Source organism: Lethenteron reissneri, chromosome 22, assembly GCF_015708825.2.
Source record: "Lethenteron reissneri isolate LAM-NWPU_2019-01 chromosome 22, ASM1570882v1, whole genome shotgun sequence".
NCBI lineage: Eukaryota > Metazoa > Chordata > Hyperoartia > Petromyzontiformes > Petromyzontidae > Lethenteron > Lethenteron reissneri.
The window spans coordinates 7,358,352-7,372,598 of record NC_083800.1 but is presented as its reverse complement, the minus strand read 5'-3'; the positions used below and the strand labels follow the sequence as shown (position 1 = coordinate 7,372,598).

Genomic DNA, 14,247 nt, shown 5'->3' with positions numbered 1-14,247 from the left:
TGAAGTAGGCCTCGACGTAGGCCCCGACTTAGGCCTCTATGTAGGCCCCCGTGGGCCCCGACGTAGGCCTCCACGTAGGCCTCACCACTCACTCACTCACCACTCACTCGCTCACCACTCACTCGCTCACCACTCACTCACCACTCACTCACTGCCCCGGGTAACACACTTTTATTAAATCTTGACGTGTCACAATACAACGTGTGGTCTCTATTCTTTGTACTATACACTCCACTTAACTCGTGTAGACTCTATGCCTCTGGCTACACACAATACACTCGCCTCTGGGTTACACAGAGTCCCGGTCCCGTTAGGACAGCAGGACTAGGTACCGCAGGGCCCTATCTCTTCGATCCCCGTCTTCATTCTTCGCTGGTTACATACTGCCCTTACGCCTGTGTGCATCCCCTTTTATAGCCCCTGCTCACGGGAGACGGAGCTGATGCGGACGTCTACGTGAGCATCGCTCCTTAGTTAACCAATCACGACGCGCTCTCTCTACGATCCGTTTTCCCCCAGCGCGTGTTAACACTACTCCACCAATCACACCGCGCTGTCACCTGATCACTCCCTCTCAGCGCGTCACCGGCACACAGCCAATCAGCACCCCGTAACCCACGACCCCGCGCTGACCCCTGATCCTCCACCGTCAGCGCGCGTCACCACATACACAGCCAATCATTACGTGCTGGCATACGATCCCTAATCCACCCCCATCACCCCCCACCACACCGCCACCACCCCCCACACCACCACACCGCCACCATCACCCCCACACCACCCCCACCCCACCCCCACCCCACCCCCACCACCCCCACACCGCTACCCCCCATCACCACCACACCACCATCACCCCCACACATCCACGTGGGGGAACTGCGAGCCGGACAGAGCAAAACAAATCGGCACTCTCGAGCGACGTGGCTGTGTGCGCGGTGCCGGATGAAGCTCGTGCGGAGTCTGTAGCATTTGTTAAAGATCCCCTAAATTAAAAGGACAGTGTAAATATTAAAAACACAAATGTTTTGCTTGCACAGTAAAGTAAAAGCATTTTTTCATTTGCTATACAGCCAGATAATACGACAAATCGCTAGCCTTAAACACCCAGTCGTTCATAAAAGTTGAAGGCGGTATAGTACTATAGTAAGAGCAAGTGCAGAATCAGGGAACCGGAATTGGTAGCTTGAAAGCGTTTAGCGCGGGGCCCGTAGCATGTGTAGCTACTTTTGCTACGAGGATAATCCGGCACTGGGTGCACACTTGTCTTGGCTACGCAATTATTGAGCAATTTTTAATTTAATATAAAAACCTCACCTTTTTAAACTTGCTTTTACTTAAGATTTGTTTTGTTATTTTTATATGCCTTAGATAGCAATTTATAATGCAATTTTGTTGTGTGGCATTTGTTTTTTTCACAATCTAGTAGTTATTTTTCATATCTGTACATCACTTTGGCATATTTTGCACGAAAGTGCTTTAGAAATAGACTTGCTTGATTGAAATAAATCCAACGTACAGCAATACCACGCCGTCTCGGCTTAAATTCAACCGGGAGTGGGGGGGGGGCGGGGGGGCTGTGCTTCAAAAAATATTCCCAATGTCAACCAGAGATGTCAACAAGGGGGTCCCCCGAAGATGCGATTTATGGGGGATGGAAATGCTTTTCGACTTTTAACCTTTCGTACCAACTTACTATTCTGGGTGAATTTACCGGAGAAACGTCCAACCGCTGCGCTGGAAAATGTAATAATCAAACCGGCGATCTGAGTTGCAAGTCCAGCCGTGGTCACCATTTCACCACGGGGCAGCACCGCTATTGCGCGTGGCACGAATATAGATGGAGGCCCCTCGCGCCTCATCGGATGAGTTGAACATTGGGAGAGATTTGGCTCTGGACTTACTACTCGGACAACACGACACGTCGTGACAGCGCCGCAACCTTCTGGAAGCGAGGCGGGCCTCATTGTGCGACAAGAGACTGGAGGGCGCCCAAAGACAATGCAGTGGGCAGGGCAGCAGACCTTTATACAATTAGAAACTTGAGCAGGTGCAGTTAGACACTGTATGCCGAGGAAGATTAAAGTTAAAATTGTCTTCATTTCGTGTTTTAGAATACCACTGGTCAACAAAAAAAAGTTTTTTTCTGGCCCGGACTTTTGCAGCTGTTTTAGACTAATTTCAGGGTGCCGATTCCTAATCTGATCTCTGATTTGCTCTATCACATCTCATTTTATGCTATCGGCATACCCCATTTTCATTGATTTTACCCAAAATTAACTGTCACTTATGATTGCAAGTTGTTGCGAGTCAGTGACTGCTTTAGTGTTAAAATATTGTGCTGTATTTTTTGGATAGTGTGTTTATAATATAATTTTATGTAGATATCCACATTTATTTAATATTTTTCTTCTGCAGTTTTGATTGAAAATGCAATATTTTACATCTCAAAAACTGATGCCAGATTTGGAATCAGCATCCCAAAATTACCTTAAAAGCGTTGGAATACATTATATGCCAGAAAAAGTGTGTTGACCAGTGTTACCAGCAAAGTGAATTAAATTCACACGTAAGCTTATCCACACATCATAATTTTATTTGATTTCTGCAAGACATTTAAACATACTTTCTTTTGGAAGACGACAATTAAAGTACACGCGTGCATTTACTTTCCATTATAAATAATCCAACCTGGACGTAAAAAAAACAAAACATCGCTTTATATGGGGATTTAATCACGTTAACTTTCCACCATCTCATCCGGATTATTATTCTTGGGCGGTGGGCATCAGTCGCAGCGCACCACAATGAGAGATCACACGGCGAGGCCGCACGTTTCATTAAAAACCTTGCACTGGAAAAGCGCTCTCATTCGGCAACATTCAGGAGCGGGTTTCGCGCAATTTGGCTGCGGAAATTCCTTCCCCGTGGCCGCTCGCCTGGCGGCCGCTACGGCCTCGAATCGCGGTCACAACCCGGCCGCTGCTGCCACTGCCGCGCCTTGCCGCAGCTCCCGCACGACACCAGCACATCGTCTACTGCCGCGTCTCCTTGGAAACCATTACCGAGGATACCTTCAAGGTGCAGCTGAAACAACAAACGCTCCTTAAGAACACACACAAAGACAAAGGTCCTCCCAACCAACCCCCCCCCCCCCCACTCTGTATAGCCTTAAACCACACTTTTGGGGCAAGTGCCGTTTTTCGAGCAGCACCTATGATGGACAAATGGCTGCTTACCTTGAACAGCTGTCGTGGCGGAACAAAAATGCCCAACTCTGCGTAGAGCCATGCATTGCCGCGGTCACCGCTGGCGGACCACAGGACTGGCCTATCGGCGCCATCGGTGCACTCAAGACGCACACTCAGCGTTCCTGGGAACAAACACAAGCGGTGGATTACATTTCTTGTGCACTGTATAGCAGACATATAAATGCCAACCGTCGAGGTCTGCTAGCCACGACAAGAGGGCTTCAGGAGAGAGAGTTGGTGTATAACAGGTTTTTTGGGAGTTTAGATCGCATAAATGTGTCGTTAAACCCGGCACCACCCGATTAGCAAATTAGTAAGGTTTGTCACTTGAACAAAACATGCCAATTCGTTACTAGTACAGCACACCAGGTGTGTTTATATTGGTTGTGAAAACCTACGTGTTAAACAGAGTTGTAGTTATTCCGTTCCTCATTTATTCAAGGAGCACGGACTACATGTTCAATAGTTTGGGTTGCTTGGCCAGTTGTACTCCTGTAGGCTTTTATTTTATTTTCCATTCATGAAAGGAGATGAGAACATCACTAGGCCAATGTGCACATGTGGTAAATTGTTTTACAGCTGCGTCTTTGGAGAAGGAATGTCAAAATTAGGAGGGTGAGCGTTGTTTGGGTCTTGGTCGAAGCATTTTTCCTAGATTCCCACATTGTGCCATTAAATTGGTTAATCAAGAATATGTTCGCAGATATGGCCTATTGAGGGAAGGATTCAGCCCCCTTCTCAAAAATGGGAGCCGATGAATCATGATTCAGAATCCGAATCCATCAATTAGTTTCCACTCAAGTGGTTGGAGAGATCACGGCATCATTACACCATCGTCGGGAAGACGGCCTTCCCAGTATTCCCCTCCCACTCCTCCCTCAAAGTTTCGATAACGTCATCTTACGTGGGCTAGTCTATAAACACCACAAGATAGAGCACCAAGCGCTACGAGAACGGTGAATTGAAACAAAAGTGTCCTAGAGCGCAACGCACGCAACATAATTTAAACATTTCTGGAATAAAACGTACATATTTGATTCAGAAAAAGTCGCAAATGCAAGCAATAAACCGTCATGCTTCTTTGCAAAAGGTTTCCGTTTGGTGTAACATCTTAACTCCTGATCCAGGATGGCCATGTCTATGTGCCGCTTCTCGGTGGCAGCCCCAACAGTCTGGAACGATATCCCTCTGCACATTCGCAGCATCACCTCAATCGCCTCCTTCAAGAGACACTTAAAAACTCACCTCTATAACCACGTGCTTTCGAGCGACTCCGAGCTTGGCTCCGCGCCTCCGAGTTGCGGCCGTTACGTTCGCAAATTTGCACGCGTTACAAATTGCATTATTATTATTTTATGGCGAAAAAGGGTTTAAAAACTATTCTAATATTGTCATGCGTTTGTGGTTGTACTTGTGCCTTTGCCATTTCACTTACCCATGCTCGCTCCCCTCATGTGGTACCAGAAGGTCATGCACTTGGGCCCTCGGAAGAGAGGGCTGGTCAGCACAGCCGTGTGACCGTCTTCCCGAGGATAAGAGGCCTCCGTGTACAAGTAATGACCTGACGACACTCGCCACAAACAACAGACGAAGAAGCCTTTGAATAGATTCTCAAGGTGCAAACACCGCATCGATGTCGTCCTAAGTATTTTATACGAACCTCGTTACTGCTTGGCCTTGGAACATTTTGGGTAAAAACATAAAAAAGACAAAGATCCCCCCCGTATAGCTATAGAAGACTGTGGGGGGGGGGGGCGCAAGTGCTGTTAGCGAGCACCTATTGAAGGCCGGCACGACACGAGGGTGGGTAGCCAGGACCAAGTCCGGCTGCCTGGTCTCCCCAGTGGCGATATTGACACACTGCACCAGGTTACTCATTTGAGCCCGAGTCGACCTTGGGAAGGCCCGGGATCGAGTCAGATAATCGTCACCTGGTGTTGGCTGCAAGCGGGAACCAAACGCGGGTCGCCGGGTTCGAAGCGTAGCACGCTAACCGTTGCGTTACCGCTCCCCACAGTTGTGTCTCTAGACAATAACGTCTGATACCCCCCAGCAGTATGTTTAACAAGCTTCACTCCGATTACAAGACCCAGAGAGAGAAGGCCAAAACTGGTCCCAGAGTTTATTTGCTTGAACAAATGCGGCTTGATAATAATCGGTCTGGAAAGTTACTAGTCTAGTGCCAACTTCCAGTCTACCTGGAGACCTGGAAAAAAATTCAGCCGAGAAGTTAAAAGCCCTGGCACCATCACCAACCATTGACTCAGCCCCGTAGCCTCAAAATATTGGTACATTTAAAATAGATGGCAAATTAAGCAACGGGCATCATAACCTTTCCCAAAATAGACAAAAGCGTGAGAGCGAGCACAGAATGCCCTATGGACAAGAGCAAATAGTATCGTTACAAATCAAAATTTAGCATTTAAACATTCATTAACAGCCGGTTTAAATGTCGACCTTGTCGCGTGTGCCGGCCGAGATTCAGTATGCCCCATTGAACACTTTCCCGTTTCGATGACGTACGTGTACGTCAGTTTTAAATAAAAATAACTTTATCGGTACCAAGGCTCCCACAAGGCCATGTGGGAGGGGGTATGGCAGTTTGGCACCAGCTATCATAGCGTGGTCGTGTCGCTACCGTTCTGTGGCTGGTACATTGTCTTTAAAAACAACGACGCTTTGCCTCCAAATACAATAGAAGCTGAACCGCTTGCGCGTTCCGAGATTCAGCGGTGAACGGGACCCACCCTGCAACCTACAGATGTCGCGGAACGGGAAAGCGTTAAAAACAAAGGGGTCGCAACGACAGGGCCGGGTCGGCGCTCCTCACCGGTCCTGGTTCCACACCGGCCGAGCGTGTGGTCGGCACGCGGCCCAGTGTTCCACGACGGAGTGCTGCCCAACGCCAGCGTCCAGTCGAAGTCGTCTGCGATGGACTGCGCCCACGGGCACTGCGAGCTCGTCTCGAAGTCACAGAGAGCCTCCTCCAGCACGGCGAGCGGGGCGCTTCCCGGCAGCAAGTGACGCAGAGAGAAGTTTCCGGTCCTGCCGGTCACCAGATCGCCGGGCGGAGTAGTCGGTTGTGTCCAACCGTTGGTGGTCAGTGGCTGCTGATCACCAGACGTCGTTGTTGCTGGGCGAGCGTTCGGATGCGATTTTAAGGTTGTCCGTCCTGCTGCATAGTCGGATGACCCAAAGCCATCGGCGGGCAGCATAGTAGCGTCCGATTTGGCCGTGTCATCCACTCCGGGCAATTCTGTAGCTTGAGGCACAGAGCCTTGCGAGGCTGTATCATGGTCACTTCTCGTCGATGGAGAGGCATCCAAAGGAGATATTGTACCGGCACTGGATGTAGTCATGGCAGTCGTATTTTTTGCCGTGGCGGTTCCAGTTACGTGTCCAGCAGGCACGGGGAGACTCGTGACATCTTGAGAACGCGTAGTCTCCGTAGCGGTGATTGACGGCGGGATTGTGGCCGAAGATGGGATCGTGGTTAAACACGGAATCATGGTCGACAAGGGTTCTTGCGATGGAGTGCCTCCAAGAGGACTCAAAGGTTGCGAAGCGTATTCAAAAGTCGCCACGTTCATTGGAAGTGCAGAAGAGCCAATGCCGTCGCTCACGGAAGAGCTGGTAGAATCGGAAACGTTTCGAGGTGGCGTGGTGAGAGCGACATTGTCATTGCCAATGGTCATTTCAATGTGAGATGAAGAGGAATTTGACGTCGATGTCGTCACGTTTTTGTCCATCTTGTTTTCTGGAACGGCACCTCGTGGAGTAAATAAAGTAAAGGAGAATTAGAGGGCATTGCTACAAATTTCAGAGGCTCGAAAGGCGAGTAAATATTTAGTATCCAGGTTTCAGCCACCGATTTTCTAAACTGGCTTCCTTCTAGTGCAGCGAGTTAATGGTCTCTGCCTGGTCACAAATGACTGCACAAAACATTGCAGCTCCGATACTTTAGCATTTTGGTTTGCTTGACACACAATGAACACTCGTTGCACGAGTCTACGACCTTTTTTTAATGCACAATAGTTGCCCAATAACAAGCACCTATCCAGGGCTCAAATCCTGCCAAGCTTGAGATCGGATAAGATGGGGCCTTTCATTCCAAGCGAGTTGGTGGTCACAGTCCATTCACGTACTCTACATGAACGCAACCGGACATCTTGACTGCACAGAGAACTGCGTACCTTCCATGTGCTTGCTGCACGCATAAAACCGGTTCACTTTGTAGACGTCCTGGTCACTGAGCTTCTCGCGCTGCCCCAGGGTCACGTTCGTCTCGGGGGTCGGTACGAGCGTTGGCCTTCTGTTTTTCGTGAACGCAAATCTGCAGCCGGAAAGCTCACGATTTTAACAAAAACCCCAGTGCAGGCCACAAAACCATTAAAGTGTCAAACACAGAAACGAATACTAGAAAGCTTTTGTGCATTATGCAAAAAACAACAGTTCCTGAAGAACTGCATTGTGGTCCCCAGTGCAGACCACAAAACCATTAAAGTGTCAAACACAGAAACGAATACTAGAGAGCTTTTGTGCATTATGCAAAAAACAGTTCCTGAAGAACTGCATTGTGGTCCCCAGTGCAGACCACAAAACCATTAAAGTGTCAAACACAGAAACGAATACTAGAAAGCTTTTGTGCATTATGCAAAAAACAACAGTTCCTGAAGAACTGCATTGTGGTCCTCTGTCTCAGGTCACCATCAAATTAATTTGAACAATCGTGACGGACCGACTGGCTGCAGTTAGCCAAACCTTTGCAGATGTTAACACTGCTGACTATTGTGTGTACGTAGAACTTTTTTCGCCGTACAAAGCCGACCCATGCTAAATCGGAGGTTACACCTTGCCGACGAGTCCTAACAAGGACGATACACCGCTCTACCGTTGTCCATCTCGGTGTCACTTTTCTCAAAGTTATTCCACGGCAACCACAATGCATCTTCTTGGTTCTTTCTAGTAAAGTCACGTGACTTTACCGAAAGAACCAAAGAGATGAATCCCTGCAGTCACGAAAGCTTTAAATCGAAATTTAACCACAATGCAGTTCAGCAACTGTTAATGGTTTTTCAATAATGCACAAAGGCCGAGGAGTGCCCTTTGCACAGGTTTGTGTCGTTTTAAAAGGGCATTTTAAAGTTGCAGTGTACAGGCGGATCCATTTATAGATACCCCACCGAAATAAGATAATTATAGGAGAAAGCAACATTTTATTATAAAGGCTCTAACATGTCTTGCCGCCAAACCCTACATTTAAATCTAGAATACTCTCGACATGGATCCACCGGACCAGAGAATTCGGAATCGCTTGCCACAGATAGGAATTTAACTTGGGTTAACCACGTTTATAGTGCAGTGTGCATTGAACCACTGTGCCTAAAGCTCTGCAATGCTTCAAGTATTGTGCCGAGTGCTTTCATTTGGTACAAGCTGCACCGGAAGTAAATCATTAAACATCAATCGTCAATAATACTGGGACCTTAACGTAATAAACAATGATCCAGGCAAAAGCGCTTCTTAAATGGCACAGAGCAAGGCCTAGAGATAGATAAGCGTTTGAGACTGTGCTTAATACCATAGAGCCTGATGAGTAATTGAATAAAAAAAATTCTGATGGCCAGTATTTAAAATGGCATAGGCATAGTTATTTAATAGTAGCTCGTGTAATGGACAAACCGCCTATTAAAACAATCATTGCTAAATACATTAATTTATATTAAAAGTACATTATAAAGTGTTGCTGGCAACATTGCATTGTGGGAAGGTTCGTTCTCGTTAGAGAACAAGGCAATCAAATCCACCCCCCTTGGACCAATCGGACATTTCAATGAAATTAAACTGCCATATATTCCCAACGCACAAGTGTGGCAAATAAAATGCAAAATACACACATTATACCACAATAACGAATCGCGTATGCGGCATGATTCTGGAGCTGATGGGGCAGGCGGCACTGGAGGTCTGCGAGCAAGAGCTAAAAAACTGAAATAAACTTTAATTTTCCAGATAAAGCCCACTGATCTATGTAGCTCTTTTTCAGAAGCGAAGTGGCCACAATTGACAGCTCAAAGTGGCTTACATTTTTCAGCAGCCACATTCTCTAAACGCATGTCGATTCGAAATGTGGAGGACCGGGGAGAAAAATCCACGCGACCACGGGGAGAGCACGCAAACTCCAAGCATACAGGCGTAAGGGTCGAACCAACGACCTCCTGTATACCAGGCGAGGTAGTTAAAATCTCGACACCGCGGCGCTGAACGCAACGGAGCGCGAGGTCGCCGCCGCCGCCCGTACCGGTTGTAGTGGAGAAGAGAGCCGTAGTCGTAGGGCGTGTCCAGGTTGTTGGTCTGCTCCTTCTTGAAGTTGTGCTCGTATCCTGCGCGACGACACACGACGAAGGCCAAAAAGGGTACAACGCGAGATTCGCACCCCGTATTCGCGACAGCGCTCAGCTTTGTAACGTGCGTAAAATGTATGTTGAACGTCTGTCGCACCGTACACAGCCAACCGCGCTAATCGGAGGTGCGGGCGGGGAGGGGGGGTAAGAGTAACGCGTCCCCCCCGTCGTCGCACAGACAGCAGAGGTCAGAGGTGTGGACTCGAGTCATGTGACTTGGACTCGAGTCAGACTCGAGTCATGAATTTGATGACTTCAGACTCGACTTGGACTTGCATAACAATGACTTTGTCCCACCTCTGGCAGAGGTCGCAATCGGGTACCCGATACCCGTACCCTACCCGATACCCGGCTACCCGTACCTGGCTGGGTACGGGTACACTATAGGGACCTCATTTGCCAGTAAAAATATGATAATTGGTTCTTTACCCTTCTATCTGGCAACAAAACTGACACCTTTTTGCAAGGAGTCATGTTTGCATAGACCGCAATACCTGCAGTCATAATACAAACAAAAGAACATAACTCTGATAATGTGCACTGTCCTTGAAGTTGATTGGTCCACACCCGAGACAGCTTTCCTTCGAGCCTAGTCTCATATGGGTTGGACCAGATGACGCCAAAAGGCGCACAACTCAAGGACAATGCACCATCAGAGTATGAGAGCTCGGGGCAAGCATCTACACTATGGGGACCTCATTTGCCAGTAAAAATATGATAATTGGTTCTTTACCCTTCTATCTGGCAACAAAACTGACACCTTTTTGCAAGGAGTCATGTTTGCATAGACCGCAATACCTGCAGTCATAATACAAACAAAAGAACATAACTCTGATAATGTGCACTGTCCTTGAAGTTGATTGGTCCACACCCGAGACAGCTTTCCTTCGAGCCTAGTCTCATATGGGTTGGACCAGATGACGCCAAAAGGCGCACAACTCAAGGACAATGCACCATCAGAGTATGAGAGCTCGGGGCAAGCATCTACACTATGGGGACCTCATTTGCCAGTAAAAATATGATAATTGGTTCTTTACCCTTCTATCTGGCAACAAAACTGACACCTTTTTGCAAGGAGTCATGCTTGCATAGACCGCAATACCTGCAGTCATAATACAAACAAAAGAACATAACTCTGATAATGTGCACTGTCCTTGAAGTTGATTGGTCCACACCCGAGACAGCTTTCCTTCGAGCCTAGTCTCATATGGGTTGGACCAGATGACGCCAAAAGGCGCACAACTCAAGGACAATGCACCATCAGAGTATGAGAGCTCGGGGCAAGCATCTACACTATGGGGACCTCATTTGCCAGTAAAAATATGATAATTGGTTCTTTACCCTTCTATCTGGCAACAAAACTGACACCTTTTTGCAAGGAGTCATGCTTGCATAGACCGCAATACCTGCAGTCATAATACAAACAAAAGAACATAACTCTGATAATGTGCACTGTCCTTGAAGTTGATTGGTCCACACCCGAGACAGCTTTCCTTCGAGCCTAGTCTCATATGGGTTGGACCAGATGACGCCAAAAGGCGCACAACTCAAGGACAATGCACCATCAGAGTATGAGAGCTCGGGGCAAGCATCTACACTATGGGGACCTCATTTGCCAGTAAAAATATGATAATTGGTTCTTTACCCTTCTATCTGGCAACAAAACTGACACCTTTTTGCAAGGAGTCATGTTTGCATAGACCGCAATACCTGCAGTCATAATACAAACAAAAGAACATAACTCTGATAATGTGCACTGTCCTTGAAGTTGATTGGTTGACCAATCAACTTCAAGGACAGTGCACATTGGTTGACCAATCAACTTCAAGGACAGTGCACATTATCAGAGTTATGTTCTTTTGTTTGTATTATGACTGCAGGTATTGCGGTCTATGCAAACATGACTCCTTGCAAAAAGGTGTCAGTTTTGTTGCCAGATAGAAGGGTAAAGAACCAATTATCATATTTTTACTGGCAAATGAGGTCCCCATAGTGTAGATGCTTGCCCCGAGCTCTCATACTCTGATGGTGCATTGTCCTTGAGTTGTGCGCCTTTTGGCGTCATCTGGTCCAACCCATATGAGACTAGGCTCGAAGGAAAGCTGTCTCGGGTGTGGACCAATCAACTTCAAGGACAGTGCACATTATCAGAGTTATGTTCTTTTGTTTGTATTATGACTGCAGGTATTGCGGTCTATGCAAACATGACTCCTTGCAAAAAGGTGTCAGTTTTGTTGCCAGATAGAAGGGTAAAGAACCAATTATCATGGGTACGGGTAGACCGCGAGTCACTGGTGAGTAACCGTTTGTCACTCATTTCCCAACGTCTTGTCTCTTCTCACAATTCAAGTTCCTAGAATCAACCCACCCGCGCCTGCAACATGGCTTCATCCCAGAGGTCGCAATCGGCTACCCGTACCCTACCCGTACCCGGCCGGGTATCGGGTAGGGTACGGGTACCCGTTTGCGACCCTGGTGCGGCCGGGTACGGGTAAGGAATCAAAACTCGTTTGCGACCTCTGACAGACAGGGCTTGGCCCAGAAGACATCACGAGAAGGGGGCGGAGAGAGGAGCTCGTCGTCTGTGGTTTGTGACCAACGAGGGCGTCTGCAGCCAATGGAGAGGGCCGTTTCTAAAAGGAGGCCGGGTCCACCGTGGGGGCATCGTGGGATGAGACCGGATCGTACGCGGCAGCCGCTGTAGCAGATCGTCGGATTGAAAAACAACGTTGCCGGAGACATCCATCCAGCAGTGGCTAGAACGTGGCTGCCGATGACGACAACAGAGTGAGAAATGGAGCAAGAAAAGTAGACGAGGTAGCCATAAATAATAATAGCACATGAGCCAAGCGGGGGGGGGGGGGGGGGTTGGGTGAGTACCACGTGGGGAGACGAATGCTACTTGCTAGTATCCCCCCACCCACAGGCAGTCTCCATCCACCATGGACAGATAGTGGAGCGTAACATAACAACCATTTCATATATTACACGCACACATGCCGTGGGCTTTTCAAATGACACGAGATTATTTTCTTCTTCTTGGTTCTTTCGGTAAAGTCACGTAACTTTACCGAAAGAACCAAGAAGATGAATCCCTGCAGTCACGAAAGCTTTAAATCGAAATTATTTTATTCTATTACACATACTGTACTATGGAACCCATTCAATAACAAATTCCTACATTCTGTATACATTTAACAAACAAATTACCACCTTGACCTTGCTACCACTCGACTTTGTGACCTAGGAGATTAAATGCCGAAAAGAAAAAGAATCCGTGGAAGCAGTTGCCACCTCGGGAGGCGTGTGGGTACTGGTAGAGCCACGTTTTTTGGGCCAAACACGGGGGTCCACACGAGGTTGTGCCGACCTGGAATGATGTCGTCCCACTGCACGGACACGAAGCGGTCGCGGTCGCTGCGCGCCTGCTCGTGCCAGAAGCCCAGCGAGTGCAGCAGCTCGTGCTGGATGATGCCCTTTTGCAGGCAGCGCTCGTCCAGAGACACGATCTGCATGCCCCTGTGGTGCCCCATCAGCGAGTAGCATCTGTCCCCAACCACCCACGTCGTCCACAGATGATCATCCACAAAAATCAGTGATGGGGGACTGGGACTAAACAGAAAATCGGGCCCAGGCATTTGTAAAACACAACGGGCCCAAATTGTCGTGTGGTCTTCTAAATTGGCCCATTTGGACGGGTCCAAAAAAATATTAACTAAATGGGCCGGCGAGGATGAATCTTTGGGGCTGCAGAATATGGGACTTAAATGCCAAATGAGAGCGTAAAGAGGCAATGAATCGTACACGTTAGAGATCATACAATATTGAAAAAAAAATTCTCCGATCAAATTTGCAATTTCCCCACAGAGTTTGGACTTAAACTCGGCTTAAAAAATTGTATGACTCGCCTCACTGCTTTACAGACTCAGATGAAAAACACCACGAGGTGTGGGGGTGAGAGCCTTAAATCAAACATCCACACACACACACCAACTTACCCCATGACGGGATAGAAGGCCAGGTAGTCGGCTTCATTGTCACGTGGCACAAACCTGACGCACGTTCGATCGTTAAACTCATTCATGGCCTCTTGTATGGCCCTCTGCTGCTCCGGTTCTGCACAGAGAAAGACCGCCCCCCCCAACCCCACCAAGGTCTCAAACTCATTCAAACTTGGGACGGACAGCGTTCAAGTTAATTTCAAGTTAATTTATTAGGTATAGCCCCTGTGAGCCATTCGGCTCTTGAATCAGGTGCAACCGCAACAAAAAACATCTTAAAGTGAATATGTGACCGAGTGCAAACAGAAAATCCAAAAAAAGACAGCAAATTATTGCAGAAAAAGCACCGTACACAAAAATGTGCAAAAATCCCAGTGGGATGCAAGTCAAACAACAACAACCATAAGACAACTTAGTTTAAGGCCATCAGTCTAACTCTGTACTACAACAAACAAACATGGTCAAACCAAAAAACTTTTCGAAAATCACCAAAATAAAGCCATAAAAGCAATGAAACAGCAGTAATCATAGGAACTGTGATGGAATTTTCACAATAAACGACGTAAACAACACGTACTACCAGACTCTGCAGCC

General features: G+C 47.6%; 1 protein-coding gene across 1 annotated transcript in view; it reads right to left on the bottom strand.

The window, feature by feature from the left end:
* Positions 1-2,682: 2,682 nt before the first annotated feature.
* The window catches only part of LOC133345410 (uncharacterized), a 28,639-nt gene continuing 17,074 nt past the window's right edge, over positions 2,683-14,247 (bottom strand). The window contains exons 6-13 of the mRNA XM_061556134.1: positions 13,651-13,768; positions 13,023-13,198; positions 9,550-9,631; positions 7,442-7,581; positions 6,079-7,017; positions 4,684-4,809; positions 3,237-3,370; positions 2,683-3,084 (exon numbers count right to left, since the gene is read on the bottom strand). Coding sequence (XP_061412118.1) covers positions 2,947-3,084; positions 3,237-3,370; positions 4,684-4,809; positions 6,079-7,017; positions 7,442-7,581; positions 9,550-9,631; positions 13,023-13,198; positions 13,651-13,768 — 1,853 coding nt within the window. The 3' untranslated portion in view covers positions 2,683-2,946. The remainder of the gene's footprint in view (positions 3,085-3,236; positions 3,371-4,683; positions 4,810-6,078; positions 7,018-7,441; positions 7,582-9,549; positions 9,632-13,022; positions 13,199-13,650; positions 13,769-14,247) is intronic.